Source organism: Brachyhypopomus gauderio, chromosome 10, assembly GCF_052324685.1.
Source record: "Brachyhypopomus gauderio isolate BG-103 chromosome 10, BGAUD_0.2, whole genome shotgun sequence".
NCBI lineage: Eukaryota > Metazoa > Chordata > Actinopteri > Gymnotiformes > Hypopomidae > Brachyhypopomus > Brachyhypopomus gauderio.
This window is the reverse complement of record NC_135220.1, coordinates 453,634-471,690: the sequence shown is the minus strand read 5'-3', so window position 1 is coordinate 471,690 and position 18,057 is coordinate 453,634. Positions and strand designations below refer to the sequence as shown.

General features: G+C 41.3%; 1 protein-coding gene across 8 annotated transcripts; it reads right to left on the bottom strand.

Annotated features, from left to right (window-relative positions):
- Nucleotides 1-115: 115 nt before the first annotated feature.
- Nucleotides 116-14,741, bottom strand: myt1a (myelin transcription factor 1a). 8 transcript variants are annotated; one of them, XM_077018426.1, is made up of 23 exons: nucleotides 14,678-14,741; nucleotides 10,275-10,366; nucleotides 9,582-9,636; nucleotides 9,316-9,346; nucleotides 9,106-9,168; nucleotides 8,764-8,987; nucleotides 7,699-8,661; nucleotides 7,353-7,487; nucleotides 7,178-7,268; nucleotides 6,938-7,057; nucleotides 6,555-6,769; nucleotides 6,201-6,391; nucleotides 5,802-6,026; nucleotides 5,430-5,587; nucleotides 5,268-5,330; nucleotides 4,761-4,829; nucleotides 4,211-4,273; nucleotides 3,170-3,253; nucleotides 2,807-3,028; nucleotides 2,349-2,440; nucleotides 2,156-2,259; nucleotides 1,856-1,999; nucleotides 116-1,526 (listed from the first exon to the last, which is right to left on the bottom strand). In XM_077018426.1, exons 1-23 carry the CDS (start codon nucleotides 14,700-14,702, stop codon nucleotides 1,383-1,385), a joined length of 3,573 nt encoding a protein of 1,190 aa, XP_076874541.1. In that variant the 5' UTR covers nucleotides 14,703-14,741; the 3' UTR covers nucleotides 116-1,382. The 8 variants fall into 8 exon arrangements, with proteins under 8 accessions (XP_076874541.1, XP_076874542.1, XP_076874548.1 ...); XM_077018427.1 differs by having other exon boundaries at nucleotides 116-1,523; XM_077018433.1 differs by having other exon boundaries at nucleotides 5,802-5,909.
- Between the last annotated feature and the right edge of the window lie 3,316 nt (nucleotides 14,742-18,057).

The window sequence follows — 18,057 nt, the reverse complement described above, 5'->3', positions numbered from 1 at the left end:
TCTGCCTGAGTAGTATTTACTTGCAAATTAATAACAGATGTATGATTATTAATGTATAGTGACACGATATAGGTGATAGAATTTCATTTTATTTTATCACCAACAGACGGGCAAAGTCTATCCATATGCAGCAGTCACTAACACGGATACATTTACAAAATAAATATTGCAACAAGATCTCCATTCAATTTGTACTTAAATATTAAATAAATAATAAATACATCATACTGTATCTGTTCAACCCACTTCACTGTGGAGGGTGTCAAAATACTTTTATGGAAAACAAAACTCATTAAATAAATGAGAATATTAGAAAATAATATAAAAATTGATAGAAAATATTTGCACTTAAAAAAGAGATTAAAAATCCCTGTCTTTAAAATAAATAGGAAGGTTATAAAACACTTGCTGTGGATATTTTAAAATATTGCCACCTTTCTTAACACAGAGGGCAACTATTCTCCTTATATTGACTGTTAAAAAGCTGCTTATAGAATTTAGTTGTGTAAAATAAATATGTTATTAAATAGACACTGATGAATAAATAAACAAAATGAACACCAAGACATGAATAAATAAATTAAAACTTACATATCAAGGAACGAATTTAAATAGTAATAATTATAATAACAATATGATAATGAAACTACAAACTATTTGGAAGTGCAATATCTATGTTTTCAAATACTATGACCATTTCTAAATGGGACTCGAACAAATATTCACCAAATGTGAGACAACATCATCACACAGGGTACAAACAATAGCAGTGCTGCATTCTAACCAAGAGGGGGCGTCAAGAATTCTGAAAGTACCTTCAGACATAGACTGTCACACACACACACACACACACACACACACACACACACACACACACACACACACACGCACACACGCACACACGCACACACGCACACGCATCAGTCTCACAGCTTGTTCATGACAACCTCTGTTCGCTGAGAAGAGTTAGAAAGGCAGATCAGGACAGGTGTGAACTGTTCACTAATAAGAGGTGATCTCCAAAAATAAGCCAAAGGTCTGTGCCCAGTATCGTTTCGAAGGTCTGGCCCAGTATCGTTTTGCGGCACGCTGGGGCCTTTTGTTGTAATCAAAATGCTAAAGCAGCAGGTCTGGATATTTTTATTCAGTCCTTCTGTCCACTGGACCTCTCACACTGGTCTTCATCTGTCATATACAAAACCTGAATGTCCTTTAACAGTACATAAGTATTGTTGGTCTGTTGAACAACCCACAGTGTCAAACGGTTGTCACACTCTTTTCCACTGTCTGTTTGACATCCCCCCTCCTTTTTTTCTTCTTTTTTTGTGTTTGTTTTCCTTTTTAATTCCTTTTTTTTTTTTTGTTGCTGTACGCTCTTGTGTTTACACCTCAATGCCTTTCACAGCCTGGTTGATGGATTCCAGCAGGGCCCGGTTCGCAGGGTTCTGATAGCACTCTTTGTCGGTGAACATATGGGTCAGAGTGTCCACATAGGTATCGAAATTCTGCTCACTGATGGGCTCCTGCTGCAATGAACAAAAGAGGTAAAATTAGAAAGAAAGGTTGTTCACCTCCGAGTGCTGCATTTTTTGGTTTTTATTTTCTGCCACCCTGAGAAATGGTTTGTTTTGTGCTTTTTGTACGGGAAATTGCATTACGCATGATGAAACGAACGTGTTACTTAGTGAAGGAGAAAAGATCCTATACTGCACGATTCTCAAATACCCTATAAACCACAAAAGATGGACTTCGTAGATGTAGAGTATACAGAGAAAAGTGTGGGACATCTCTGTGTTGTAGGTAGTGTAACTGGCATTAGACGATGCATTGTACTGTAGCTAGCTAGTTTACTCACCATCTGTGGGAGTCGGATGTTGGCCAAGCTACGAATAAGTGCCTGACTCAGGCCAGATAACTCCATGAACAGAGCCTCATTTTTCTCTTCAATTAGTTTATTTTCCTCCTCCATGCTCTTCAGATTCTTCTCCATTGATGAGATCTGTAGATAAGCATCAGAACCATAGTCTGAGATTTAGAAACCTATGTGCCAGATTTTCTCCTATCGGCCATGCCTGGATTGGTGGCAGATACAGACGGGGCATTCCAGCATGCCGTCACAGGTGACGATGGCCCACACGCAGCACATGCGACTGACCTGTGTGTGTAAGTTGGCTACGTCCGCCTCTATCTCCGAGTTGGACTCATTGAGATCACAGATCTCTTTGTTCAGCTGCTTTATGTCTTCATCATTATCAAGAACTGGGTGAAAAGGAAATGCACGATCAATATTTGTGAGTGGCAATTGAAAAAATGCCAGTTATCTCAAATTCCCAGTTATCTCCTCTTACCATCACTTGCCCTGAATTTCTTGCTCACGTAATCATCTCCGGGGAGCCTTGCTCTTTTCTTGTTAGCAGAAGCTCTAGGACAACCTGAGAGGCTGTGGACAGAGGACAGAAGGAGGTTAAAGCCTGCACCGTACTTTGGTTCCCTGAAACAGCCTTGGGACCTGCTGAAATGACTCGTTCCTTAAAGGCTCCTTCTCCACTGATCAGACCTGTTTTATACTTACATTAAAATGCAGATTATATGATTAACATCCTTACAATCTATATCACTTCCAGCGTTGAACTCGATGAAACAGCGATGAAACAGTTCAGCTTCCCTTTTGCAACTGCACATTACTTAAGACTGAAGTCATGATTGAGCCCACACGCTCCGTTCACTCTCTACCTTCGGTCTGTTCCCTTTGCCCAATGCAGGCCTGTCAGGTGGTCCATTAGACCCTATTCTTCCTGGGCTGTACCTGCGGTGGGTGAGGAAGCTTCCATTAGCATGACCTGAGCCATCACACCCCGGGGTGGGGCAAGTGGGGCCATCTGTCTTGAAGGACTTCCAGGAGAAGGGCGTGCCATTCAACAGCCCCTCCTTCTGCCTACGTGCAGCCAATGGACAGCCGTATGCACTGCGGTGGGTGGCATATTTCCCACTAATATGACCCAGACTGTCACAGCCAGGTACCGGGCACCTGAGTAAAGGCAAACGTGAACTCAAGGTCAGTAAAGCTGAGCTGAAGCACATCAATACAGTAATAAAGTGATGTGGAGGGCAGAGGATATGTGTTTAAGTGTGTAAAGTTGAAAGGCAGGTGTTCATTTCAAAAACTTACTTAATCAGCTCTGAATCTTCCTTATCATCCTTGGTGGGGGTTGTTTTCACTCCACCCTTCTTGGCACGAGGGCAACCGGACAAACTGCCCACAACAGGAAAGGGTTATTGGCAGTGATGTCAGTAACGCGTTACTTAGTAACGTGTTACTCTAATCTTACCACTTTTTTCAATTACGAGTAATATAACGAGTTACTATTTACAGTTCAGTAATCAGATTAAAGTAACTTGTTCAAGTAACTGTGTGTACAAAAATATGTATTTTTGCTTTCTTCTTGGCTCAGTTCTACGTTTGCGTCTGACCGTATAGCGCTCGACTCCGCACGCTGCGCGTGAACCTGTGAGAGCGCGAGCGCGTTCACGTCATTCTGTGCAGTGTCCTCCCGTAACGATATGTGGTAGTATAAAGAAACACCCCTCAAAAACAGGGGAAGGAACATTTACCTGAAAATTTTAAATGTTGCATTGTGTTCCAGGTTTGAAAAGTGCTAGAATTTTGGCTAACGTAGCCTACTTAAGAATGCTTGAAATTGTAATTGTATTTCGTTTCATAACAAGTAGCCGTCTGACTGAACAGTTCGCTTGTATTACGTTTACAAATAAATTTACAAATAATACCACGCAGCTACACAAACTTAATGTCAGGAGATACATTGTTACTGTTAAACATGCACTTCCAATAAAGTGAGTATTGGAAAAATTAATTTTGCTGCTGAATGTAACTATTAAAGTAATTGTAATCTAACGTAGTTACTTTTAAAATCAAGTAATTAGTAACGTAACAAAGTTACTTTTTAAAGGAGTAATCAGTAATCAGGTATCGGATTACATTTTCAAGGTAACTAAGCCATCACTGGTTATTGGTCAAGTCAGTTAAATGGCACTTGAAAGTAAGGAAAAATGTCTTGGAGGATTTCATGTTACTAATAGGGAATTCTAATGCAGAATATCAGAACATTCTCTCAAATACAATACGATTCCTTCTGATACAATCTTATCCATTCAACTACAGAATACAGTTAGACTGATGAGACCAGCATACCTTCGGTGAGATGCGTAGTTTCCTGTAATGTGTCCTGACCCGTCACATCCTGGTGTGGGACATCTGGAGGTCAAAGTTAAAGGTCATCAAATTCATAACACTCCCTTAACATAGGCATTGTGGGTAATGCAAAATGCAATTAAACACAACAGAGTTAACAAGTTCATTACTCTGTACACCATCCATAGCTTACTATGGCTCCTCTTTGGGTCCCAGTTCATAGTTTAGTCTAGTTTATAGTCTAGTCTAATCTTTATGAAATTAAGATTGTATGATACATCTCTTTGATGTGCACTTAATTGTTTTTAAAAAAGGGGAGCAGAATGATCAGAAACAGTAGTGAGCAGGACATTGCAGTTGTTATGAAGTTATGAAGTTTGTACTCAGAAAAGAAAGAGCAGTACATGGTAGAGTACTGGGTAGAGTGCAGTATCCTTTTTAGTTCATATCGACAGCAGAACTCAGGAGTAACAGTGATTTCAAGTGTAGTCGAGGGGTAAAGCCAGTGCGGAGATGACTGATTAGAGGGGAAGTTAGCACACAGACATACTTGAGTTCACCAGTGTGGGCAGCCATGAGGGTCCGAAGACTTTTATCAGCAAGAGGACACCCAGAGAGACTGAAAGAAGGAAGCAAAGCAGAGGAAGAGAGAAAAGTGACAGGAGAAATTTGAGTGCAAGACAGAAGAGGAAAATATCTCCCACTGGGCTGCTCCTGCATATCTCCTATGATTCTGTGGACAGATGTGTGTTTGTTTCCACTGACAGCTTTGGATAAGAACGGTGAAGGATTGTGTGGACTGATATAATGTGTTTGAATGTGTAAAGCTGGTGCGATTGTTATGGGTAGTGTTAGTGAAGTAGTAATCAACAGAATTAATAATCATGGTATATGTTAAATGAATACATAGTGCTGCAAAGAGCAGAGATGAAGAAAGGTTGGACTGGGGAAATAAGGCACCTATTAAAAGGACAATAGGTGTAGGACCAGTAGGGGGTTTGAGTTATAGTTATAGGTTTGAGTTATAGTTATAGGTTTGAGTTATAGTGTGCTGTACCTGCGGTGAGATGCATAGTTTCCTGTTATGTGACCACTGCCATCACATCCTGGAGTGGGACATCTGGACAGATTGGAGGATGAACATGTTAATTATTGTATTAACATTCCCGTGATGCTACATTATTTTCTATTATGTTCTGATCGTAAAGAGAGGGCATACAGCAGGAGTTCTTTCTTGGCATCCTTGGTTGTTGGGAGCTTGACCTTGAAACTGGAGGTCGTGACCTCACCAGGGTACTTCCTGTCTTCCAGATTGTCTTGTGAGACATCGTCGTCCTCCCCATCAGACGAAGCATAGGACTGTGTGGTGTAATCCACCTGTGAACCATTAAGCAAGAAAGTGAGGAAAACCAACTCATAACATAAACCTTGTTCTGCACATTCCCTATTTATATTTGAATGCTGAATGAAGCATTAAAAATTCTCTAATCACCAAGAGAAAAAAAAACATGGATGTTGTTTTCTGAACTCACAAGGTCCACAGTATAACTTACACATGTAGCGTTAGTAAAGATAGTTGAAGAATAATAACCTCCTCAGGCTCCTCCTCTTTCTGTCGGCTTGTCTTGGTATAGTCAAGAGGCCCCTCCCACTCCTCTACTTTGTAGGCGTGGCTCGAGTGAGGTGAGGTGACGCCTTGCTGTTGTGAAGAAGATGAAGAGGAGGAAGAGGGGTCAGGTGACCTCACACCTTCGTTCTTGGGTTTTTTCATGCTGAGGTCCAGTGTGCCGTTCTCATCAACCTCAATATCTGATTCCTGAAGATGACGAAGATCAAACATAAAGAGTCCTTACAGAAACGCTGACTGACGCTTACTCTTTTTTCCTAACAGAAATGATATGAAAAGCCATGACTGCTCCAGTTAACATGATACTAATGCAGCATCTGTGGTTCTTATAGGGCATACTGTAGCCCTGCTTGGAGTGCACACCTTGGTGGCCTGATCCGGATGCTTGGTGCTGAGATTCTCTGGCCTCTCCCAGCAGCGCGTGGACAGGTTAAGGATGGCGGTGGCGGCCATGTGAGCAGCTTCAGCATCATGGGAGTAGTCGTACCCGCTGGACGTGGACGAGGAACTGCTTTTGGCGTAGCCACCAGACAGGCTCTGGCTCGGGGAAGAAGCTTTGGGGAATGATTTTACTGTTAACCGAGAAAACACTATGGATGCACATAAATCTAGAAATGTATCTAAAATAATGCACCGCAAAAAAAAAAACAAGCGCTTTTAGTCCACTCAGTCTGAATATGTGACAAAAGGGACAAAAAAGGTGTAGAGGCAGCTTACGTTTGAAGGCTTTTGGTGAGGTTTCGCTGGTGGGCATCTTTGGGGCGAGCATACGCTTGCCAAACACCTGCACGTCAAAGCTTGCATAATCGAAGGACACCTTGGAGTACTTCTCCAGCTCCTTAGCCAGGTTGGCTCGAGGGGTGGCTGGAACAACATTGGGCCTGTAGCTACCGTACGGAGGGATCTCCAGCTGCTTGACAAAACACATGGGCCTAAAGGCGAGAAAGAGAGGGTAGCATCTGGGTGAGCGCAAAAATGTAGCGAAAGCATTTATTATTTAAAATATTTCATTGATTTCATTTGCGTTTCGAATTGAACCGTGAATCTTTTAAACGTCGGATTGCACGTGGAATCATCTGAACGGATCGTTGACGGCACACCTGAGTACTCTGTCTGAATTAGAACCTCCGACCGACTCGCTGACTGAGGCCTGAGCTTGCGGGGGCTTCTCGTAGTTCTTGGTGTGTTTCCCTGCAGCAGCGATTGGGCAGCCCGACAAACTGAAACGACAACACATGAACACACCGCGTGAAGGACGCTCTCTGACTCATCAAAATGTGCCGAGCGAGCCATGGCTTCATGGCTGTGTGTTAGTTTACTAAAAGACAGGGGATCAGTACCTGCGGTGAGTGTTGCGGTTACTGTTAACGTGGCCTTGACCGTTACAGCCGGGCGTCGGACATTTCAACACATTCTCATGCATGGCCAGTACTAAAAAGATCAAGAAAAAAAGGGTCAGAGACAGCATGAAAATTAAAAGTGATATTTTGTATTTATGGTGAAGACGGTTCTCACTTTCAGGTGGGACCCTGTCCTTATGTGGGCACCCAGAAAGGCTCCGGTGGTGAGGGTACAGTCCGGTCACATGACCTGTTCCGTCACACCCTGGGGTGGGACACTTCACTTCTTTCTTCTCTGATCTGGAACCCTCTGTTATCACAGCGGTGCCGGAAGGAAGTAGCAGCACAAACAACACATCAGGTTTTCTGGTGCAGACATAACGTCCGAACGCTATCGCTGTCTATTTAATTTCCATGACTTGAAAAGACTTAAATATATTTCGTGACGTTTCAAATGCCTGACCGTACTGAATGTATACAGTGACATTATAGAACAGGACCATGACGTTTATTCTAGGTACCTTTACCATAATATCCCCTGCGTGATGCGTCTTTGCCGCTCTTCTCGTCCGGGCTGTGGTAGCTGTGCTGCTCCGGGGAACGGCTCTCCTCCGAGCTGCGTGCCGTCTGCTCGGCCTTCAGAGCGATGGCCTGCTCCAGCAGGCCCAGGTTCCCCCGCGTCATGTCGTACGTCTCTGACTCGTCTGTGACTTCTGACCTGTGGGACATGCTGTCTGCCTCCTCTTCCTCCTCCTCCACCTCCTCCTCACCCTCGTCCTCTTCCTCATCTTCCTCTTCAGAGTGTAGCTCGATGACCACTGTGGGCGAGGCTTTGCCAGGTACTTCCTCTCGCTCATCTTCTTCATCTTCATCGTCCTCGTCATCTTCTTCCTCCTCCTCAGTTAAGGGAGTGTCTGGCTTTTCATTGTCAATTATCATAGTGTCTGGTTCTAATACCGGAACTGGGGAACTGGTGGCCAGGGTGTTAGGGGAATGTACAGGCTCCTCAAGGGCCTGCTCCTCTTCCTCCTCTTCCTCCTCTTCATCATCAACCTCGTCCTCCTGATTGTTTGCCCTTTCCTCAGCGTCTTTGGCCTGGATTTTGTTGAAGTCTCCGCTGAAGTACTGGTGGTCTGAGTTGTTCTTCTGACTCGGGCATTGTGTCTCATCCTCCTCATCCTGGTCCTCATCTTCCTCTACATCTTCCTCGGCTATTTGCACGGGCTCATCGCTAGCTTTTAGCTGCTGAGTCATTCTCTCTTCTTCTGTCATTTCCTCTCCTACTTCTGTCTCTTCATCCTCCCCAGCTTGGATCTCAGCAGCAACTTGAAGGCCCTCCTCACTCTCTGTCTCCACAGTGACTTGTTGGATAGGCGTGGCTTCAGTCTCAACCTCTTCTTTTTTAATTTCCTCCTCAGGTGCTGGAGTAGGAATGTCTTCAAACGCTGCACTTTTATCTTCTGTTTCCTCTTGTGAACATTCCACTGAGAAATCAATACATGTGAGCTCACAAATGTAGGACCATAGGAAGACTAATATATGTTCATGGTTTACTGAATAGTTTGGCACAAACTAATGCATCATACCTGATTTTTGTTCAACCTTCTCAGGTTCTTCCTCTTTGTCCGCTGTGTCCTCATCAGACTCGGCTGCCTGATCCTTTGGTTCAGTCTCACTGTTTGTGTCACTATCTGCATTGAACCCATCGTCCATCGCTAGTTTAAGTGGATTGGGCTTTTTCTTAGAGGCTGACTGGTTCTCTTCTGCCTCCTGGAGTTTCCGTTTCTTGGCCAATGGGCAACCCAAAGCACTGTTGAGTTCAAAAGAAAAAAAAAAACTCAAAACCATTTGTTCCTTTCACTGGTATGCAAGCAATATTTAACAGTCTAAACTGACACTGAGGAAGAAGGCATTGTGCATATCGTTACCTTCGGTGTCTAGCATATTTTCCGCTGACATGACCGAGACCATCACACCCAGGGGTTGGACAACTGAAAATATAGAAAATAGAAGTTTAGTTAATTTATTCGTTTTTAATTGAATAATTGTGGCATTTGGCTAATATTTGATATAGGTTTTTATGTTGTTATTTGTTCAGTGTAGAGTAATATGAAAGCTATAAATGATAAAAATCAGACCTGTATTCTTGTCCCACAAGTTCAAGCGGAACTGAGACAGAGAGAGAATTGGAACGGTTCTTTATATTTTACTTTCAGTAAAAACATTACCAGTATAGCTACATCACAAAATCTCTGGGCTTATGGATCCCTGGCAAAGAACACAGCTGAACACAGATTTGTCTTATAAAAATAGCAACTTGCAGATCTCACATAAATAGGTCAGACAGAGCAGAATGCGTCTTTGGTTTAGCCACGCTGAACTGCATATGGTGAACTCCTCTCACCTCGGATGCCTTTCGAACGTGTCCGCGTTCGTTTCTCCTCTGGTTCCTGGCTCATCTGCACAGTTCACACAAACACACATGCACAGAGTTCTTATATGGAACTTGTCTTTCTCATTTTGTCTTTCTATCTGTTTTGTTCTCTTTGTCCAGTACTAAAATAATATTTTTTTGCCCTAAATGTCGAGGCATGATTTTTTTATTCCATCCTACTTCATGACAATAATACAGCTAATGGATCTCAGTGCTGAGTAGGGTATGATATTACTGGAACCTTATACCCGTTAAACCCTTTGATACAGCAGAATCAATAACAGATTTCCAGGCAGTTCTTTTGACATGCAAACCATGACCTGCTGAGAGGCTTCGGAGGAGGTGTGTGAGAAATGAAAGAAAAAGTACTTAAGCAAAGTACGAGAAGCGTAGATTTGAGACAGACAGACAGAACTGTGCAAAGGATTTGGGGAGGGGGTGGAATTGCTCTTCATATGGGAGCAATAAAAAAAAAACCTCAAGGTTGTTCACTGTATGATAGCTCTCATGGTGAAATGTAGAAAAGACCTACACTCATAATGAAGCTATTCCAAATGTGCAAACACACACCCGCCTGTGCACACACACACGCGTGTCAAGGCAAGGCTGGTATATTTGTGTGGCACTTTTCATGCACGATTCAGTGAAACTCCGATATCTCACTTTGATTCTCCTGCTTCTCTTGCTCTCCCAGCTGCTGACTCTGTCCCCTCTTGTCCACTTCTGACTCAGCAGCTGTCCATGGAACTCATTTTCTATTGGAGGAGAGGGACAGGGAAATAATAACACCCTATGACACTTCTTCAGCCTAGGAAACACTGTGCCAGATATCAAAGCAGCTTTAGCAGAACGCGTCAGCATTTCAGAGCCAAGTCATATAAACAGAGCACTTTACATATCAACATTTCCACTGTACATGTGCAAGTTAAATATAAATAGCACTCTTTATCTGGTATAATATTTGACCATTGCAACAGGAATACAATATAAATAGGACTCTTTATTTGGTATAATATTTGACCATTACAACAGGGATATTTTAACTGTCACTATCACAGCAACAACAAAAAACTTATTCAGACATGTAATGACACAACAGGCAACATATTTCTTAAATGAACATGAGTGACTGATCAGGGAACAGGCATTAGACAACTCTCTGGGGAAAGAGATGCTAAAGTTCTTTATAAGGCCTTTAAACAGTACATCATCGTATGTCAGTGTGTGCGTGCCTTCATGGATCTGGTGTCGATTATATGTTGTGAATGAACCGGGATGCGACCGCGACACAGCTGCTTCATTCGCCCATTACTACGTGTGTTCTGATTACGTTTCCAGTGGCACCTGGTGCTCTTTACTCTCACGTCTCGGGCGTGGAGGGGGTTCCCCAGAGAAACGCGACAAATACGGCGCAACACACCACAAACACAACACCCAACGTTACGGTTCTTCACATGAATATCTTTCACATTACTCTTCACATTACTTGTACTGTTGTTTATGAATACTTTGATACATGAAAATGCGGTGTAATAGAAGAAAATGGGTAAATAGTTGCAAAAATCCCCCACGTGACTAAATTACATTAATGAGATATATAAACGTTACAGTTAACACCCATAAACCATCGTATAGCTGCTTCATGAAAATATGAAAAGAAAACACTGTTGTATCGGTCCCAAAACAGTGTCGATGATAAGGGGATGCGCCGTTCACTTGTAACAAGTTTGACAAGGATAAACAAGGATTCTCAAATCGACGTTTTTCTGCACCAGCTCGGTCGCCATCTCTAAATATGCTGTAAAATATTCTGTTGAATTTTAGATATAGCGCTTTTCTTTTGTCTCACAATCCCTTGACTTAGAATAAGAGCATTATGATGCTGTGCGTAACCTCTCTTCTCCAGAATACCACGCCTTCAAATGACTTCAATCAGTGGAGCCGCAAACCCCCTCCATGACTAACACTGCATGAGGGTGCGCGCCTGTCGTAAAATAAACCTCGTCTTTATGATAACCGCTTTATATCCCAGAATACCGAGAACATTTGGGACATGATAGGTCTCCATGCGCATGCAGTGTAGAAATCGGGGTTTATTTCGTTTAAGAAGAAGTGCTCTTGGCGCTCGAGACTTGCACGAAAACCAAGACGGAACATCTGGAGGGCTTAAAATACCAAACCATACCATAACACTAGACAATGAAAAAGGCAAACTGATACTTCTGATAACTACAAAAACGGTCAGATTAACCCTGGAAAAAAACCATGAAAGACCACTGGTGCGTGTATGCCCCAGTAAACGGCTGGTGACGCGGACTGCTTATGTTCCTGGAAAACTGGGCTACGCGCACAATGTAAAACTACAACTCAAAGCGCTTAGTTTAGCTGTTAATCTCGCATTACCAGTACTTCTAATATACATTCAGAGACATAGACTACAACATAGGCAGATTTAAATAACGTGGCCTTAAATTATGCCGAACAAACTTCCACAGAATGTGTTGTCAGTCGTGTTTGGGTTGCATATTAAACTTCCACTATGAAGTAGGCTAGCCTACGTCATGGGCGCATTCATTTAGAGATCGCTTACGGTAGCACAGGCCTATCTCCTTCAAACTAGCACACAGAAAACGACAAAACATTTGACCGAAATAGCTATGCATATAAAAAAGGGGGTAGCACGGCTAGTCCAATCATATATACATCTATAAAGTTGATGAGCTTTTCGAACAAAACAAACGCTATTATACCGAAGGCTAGTGGTTACTAGAGGTGTATTTTTATTTAGCTAATAAAAGAATTACGTATGTCAACCTCTCCACCAAATAACTGAAAGATAAAATTAGGAAGGACGAAAGCAGGTCGAAACATGCCTCGGTAAAAGATTACGAACCCGGCGACCATATACCGACGACAATAACCGAGTACAATGGATATTCGATTGGTTAACCGATATAAAACGTTAGCACAAACTCTTTTGGACACTGTGCTATTAACAACCAAAATGCAAGGTAAAAGCTAGCAGAGAAAATACCATAAGCTTCGTATCCCCACTGACGACGTATTTTCGGAGAGATGCAAGCGGCCTCTTGCTCTTCGTAGCTGTAACTTCGGCACGGTACCCTTCGCCTTTAGATTAAACCCTTTCCTAACCGTTGAAAACCTTAAATAATCCGACCAGGACTAGTCACAAACCTCTTCATGTTAGGAACCCGGTCGTGTATATTTATATGACGTTTGAATGTCACCACGTACTCGTCAAAATATTTCTACATAACGTTCGTCGGCGAAAATAATATGAACTTACCTTTACCACAGGCCCATTGTTCACCCCTCCTCTACCCTATGCTGTGACATCATCATAGTAAATGTACAATACCAGAAGGGATGGGCCTTCGACAGACCCCCTCCCGTACACAAACGTCTCTCAAAATTCTAATACATCTCAGCTTTTTTAAATAAAAAAAATGCATAAACAATAATTACATCCTGCGATCTACTGGCCGGTTAAGCTAACCGTCAGCCACACGTTTACGTTATTATTTGAAGTATTGTTAGCCGTTCGGCCGTGAGCGGTGTTCGAGGTTCAGCACTCTAGACAGCGCTATAACAAATTTCAGTACCATGGACAGGAACACTTTGTCGCAGCTGCCTTCTATGAAGCCCATGCATTAGCTTACAACCGGGCATTAACTGTTTTTCCGCGACATGGGTATGTGAATATCACAACTTTTAAAACAAACTTAAAAACAAATAATTACACTCCACAAAACAAATAATTATATTTCATAAAATATCCAAAGTATATGACGTTTAAGATTCAATATTATTAAATATGTTGAAATTTTATGGCCACTGTATTAACATATTTTATTAAATAAGCTTTTTTGGTTGACAAGTTATATGATCTCTGTGACCACTATAACCATCAAGTATGTTGCTCTCAGTGTTGCACGATTTTAGGTAATATGTTTTTAACGGGAATAAATTATGTCTTCTCTTGTTCTCTTGCATTGTAAAATAAACGATTCTCGTTTTGCAATGTTTAAATACATTTAACTGCAGGGTTTGTACTAGTTACATATACTTTATGATTTCTTATTCAATAAACTAAATGGAAAAAACTAAGTTTAAAAGATAAGCGTGAAACTCGGGGGATATTACCATATTATATATAATATACAGTGTATATATATAATCTATATGATCTATCTATAATATATATAATCTATATGATATATATGATCTGACTGAACTATTCTATACTTTTTGTTCACGTGACGATAGAAACTCTGCAAGAGTTTCTGCATATTTAATGAGACCGAAGTTCTTCGGTTACCAGCTGGAACTTTGTTCACACCAGTCTCATCTTAAACCTCAGTACAGATGGACAGCATCGTTGCTCCAGCATACAATTATCTTCGCAGTCTGTTTCCACGGGCCAGGCAATGTGTATAAATATTACATACGGGCCAGCTGAGTGAATAAGGCGACGAGAGCCAACCCCCACCTCACACCCCCATGGACAGATGGACCGATCTGACTAAGTCCCTCCCTCACACAAACTTTTAATGGGTCTGTACTGCAGCCCGAAGTCCCCACAGAGTTGAGAACACAAATCCCTTTGGAAACAAAAGTTTCCTTTGTCTGCAAACTGTCTGGACGGGGATTTGAGTTTTTAAACTTTTGAGAGCACAAAGAGATCCCCTCGGCCAGCACTCAAGCTGTATGGCCCGTTGTAGGTTAACGGCATACGAAACTAACCTATTTATTTAGTTTTTGTCCCACTAAAAAGCTGTAAAACGATTACATTTTATGATTGTCTTCTTAATGTGTTTTACTATAATAAAACGATCACTAATAAAACGGTTAGCCAAATAATGACCTGTTATCAAAAATCACTAGTTCACTGATTATTTACACAAGCTGAATAGATGCAGGATGCCTTAACAAATCGTCACACGTTTCCAAAAACATGATAAGATCATAACAAAGTATTGCATAGGAAAATAGACGCTATAATACAGTGGAACTATCTTTGATCAACGTTAACCGGTCGTACTCACCAAGAAAAGTTCTACACAGCTTCATGTTTGCTGTGATTCCGTTGCGCCACACACAGCTTTCAAACTCTGGAACTTTGCTTCATAACACAGAAAGTAACTTGGAAGAAAACTTGCTTGAGTGGGCGGTCTTCTCCGCGAGCTTTGCCTTTCACCAATCAGATGCAGCCTGCGTCGTTTTAGTCCCCGCGGTAAGCCTATCAGAGCGGTCTTCAGTTCGAGTGGTCCCTAGACAATACCCATTGAGAATGGAAACAAAAGAGAAGTCCTGTTCCCTGCATGTCATACGGCGAAGGAAACTACTTCCCTTTTATCAGAACTCCATTCGAATACTTGTGGAGAACAGTTTTAAGTTTCAACAGTATATTTTCAACAGTATATAAATATATTTTTAAGCAATGTTTTTCTTTCACTCCACTATGCATTTTGTTATTGTCTATAATATCTAACAATAATCTAATAATTTAGGTACATATACTCAAATATATGTATACTATATATAAGTTACTAGTTACTAAATATAAGTAAAGTAAAATATACTCAAGTATATTAATGTAGGCTACATGTGTATATATATTGTACAAATATTTGTGTAAAACAAAGGCCAGTGTACTCAGTTTTGGACAGAGGTTCACTTCCACAACTGATGGACCTCTGTCTGAAATATCCTGTTTCTCTGGAAACTCTCTCTCTCTCTCTCTCTCTCTCTCTCTCTCTCTCTATATATATATATATATATATATATATATATATATATATATATATATATATATATATATATATATATATATATATATATATTTACACAAACATTTGTGTAAAACAAAGGGGTTGTGTACATACACAGGATACAGGATGAGTTGCTAGAGTAAAGGCAAAATGGATAATCAAGACCTGGATGGTTGTTTCATGGGTCCCTTTTGTTACATCTTATGTCACAAGACTTCACTATCACTCAGATAATCAACCAATCAAGCAATAAGCAATTCCATGAGACTTTCAATTTCAAGCAACTTTAGTGGATCCATCACTCTCTCTCTTTTCCCCTTTAGTTGTGACCTGTGCTTTCTCTTTCTCTCCTTTCCTCCCTCCATACATTGGTTCTTTAGGCCAGTGCAGAGGTACTGCCATGGCCCATGTAAACCATGAGCTAGACTCTGAGCTCCCCATGACAGATGGCCATGTTGATAATGATGCTGGGGTACCCCCCCCCTCCTGCTGTTGCCATAGTAAGGAGGGGGACTGAAGGATGTATGGAAGGAGCCAGGGGGCGCGTATTAAGGCGTCCACACTTGGTGGACACCAGGCCTGTGGAAATGGTACAAGGCTTTCAGAGCCTGCTTTAAAAAGACTTTTGGAGATGAGAGTGTGAAGACGTGGGGCTGAGAAATCTGCTTTGCCATTCCTTTGTTTATGCAGATATAAACAATTAGGTTCAAGCAAACAAGGACTGAATGAAAAATATTTATTTTTCCCATGCAATGTTTTCATCAAAATCTACTGTGTTTTGCAAGAGTTTTCAAAGTAATCATGTAAAAAAAAAAAAAAAAAAAACTTGGCAAGCTAATTGTCTGATTTAGAGTTGTGTACATGATACACGTTTAAATAAAGTTTCAGTAAATTTTTGTTTTTTTCTTTTTGTTTGTTACGTTTATATGCTTCTTTAGTGCAAAACAATATGGCAGCTGAACTCCACAGAAATGTAGAGTCATTCCACTCAAAAGCCCAGACTATGGGAGGAGGACAGGCCCAATCCCCAAACTCCACACTTTCTCTCTCTGCATCTCTCTCTTACACACACACACACACACACACACACACACACACACACACACACACACACACACACACACACACACACACATACATGTAGCACCCCATAGCTCCATTACAATAACAAAGGCTGCCCACACTTTGGGGCGGAGCTAAGAGGCCGATTTCCAGGCCACTGAGTGAGAGGCTCCATTAATGATCTCTGTGTGTGTGTGTGTGTGTGTGTGTGTGTGTGTGTGTGTGTGTGTGTGTGTGTGTGTGTGTGTGTGTGTGTGTGTGTGTGTGTGTGTGTGTGTGTGCGTGCGTGTGTGTGTGTGAAAAAGCACTTCTTGGCACAGCTGTCACCCTGGAGGGTGATATTGGGCGAATGCAGCTAGTCTCTTTTTAAGAGAGCTGTGTGAGAAAATTGTGGGGGAGGGGCGGAGAAAAGGAAAACTTTAAAACTTTTTTGTCCTAATAGTTCTAGTATATCTTTCTTAGTATATCTATATCTATCTATCTATCTATCTATCTATCTATCTATCTATCTATCTATCTATCTATATATATATATATATATATATATATATATATATATATATATATATATATATATATATATATATAAAACACTTTATTGATACCGAAGGAAATTGCATATATATATATATATATATATATATATATATATATATATATATATATATATATATATATATACTTCACTCAGCAGTTTGACAGTTTGTTCAGTTTGATTCAAATTATGATAAACATCCAAATTTATTGACTGCAAAAAAAATATTACTATTCATTTATGTATACAATATTTCAAAGTGAACCATTCTGAATGTGCAGTGAAACTTTACATGAGAAACTTTACATGAGAAAAAGTAACAGATGTCTTTTTTTTTGGAAGCATATTCACACAATTGGTGGCACAGACATCTTGATTGCTCTTGGAAGACGAAACACTCCATATGAACTTGCAGAATCTATAAAAAAAACAGAAAGGAGAAAAAAAAACTTTCTGAACTACTACCATGCCAAGAAAATGGCCGTCATTTTGGTGATAAGCCCTTTGAGCTGCTAAGCTCTGGGAAAATCAGCTTAGCAGATGTCCTAAAGTACAGGTTTTCTTGTCTCACTGAGAGAATAACACAAAAGTGGCTGTAGAGGCAGTCGAGCAGCTCCTTTCAGACGTCCGTGCCCCTCCTGCCTGCTCTCTTTCCACGAGACAATCTCCCTTCATCTCGCCTCTCCTCCACCTGCTCATACACCCCCCCCCCTCCCCCCAGCCCTCTCCATTAATTAAACACGCTCACTTTCTGGACACAAGTCAGGGCTTGATTAGCCAATTTACCCCCCGGTATGATGAATAACTTCACCCCAACAACACCCACGCCTCTCGCCACTCACCCCATCTGCGGTAAGTCTTAGCTTTGCAATTACATAATACTGGATTGCCACCACCTTTAAATCTAATGATCCTAACTGGGTTTAATGGTAGTTTGAGAAGACCGGGGCACTGAGTGACATACTCGAAACGTCCTTCTGCCCCATTCACCCCTCCAAAATAACCCTGGTTATTGAGATGGCACCTGTGCCTTCCCAGTGAGGAGAATGAGGTCGCC

What these genes read in the sequence shown, in the direction of transcription:
- myt1a (XM_077018426.1), bottom strand. Translation starts at nt 14,702, where the DNA reads ATGAAGCTGTGTAGAACTTTTCTTG. An exon ending in ACGTTCGAAAGGCATCCGAG is followed by an intron (nt 9,347 to 9,581) that starts GTGAGAGGAGTT and finishes TCTCTGTCTCAG; the next exon opens with TTCCGCTTGAACTTGTGGGA. An exon ending in AAATATGCTAGACACCGAAG is followed by an intron (nt 8,988 to 9,105) that starts GTAACGATATGC and finishes TGAACTCAACAG; the next exon opens with TGCTTTGGGTTGCCCATTGG.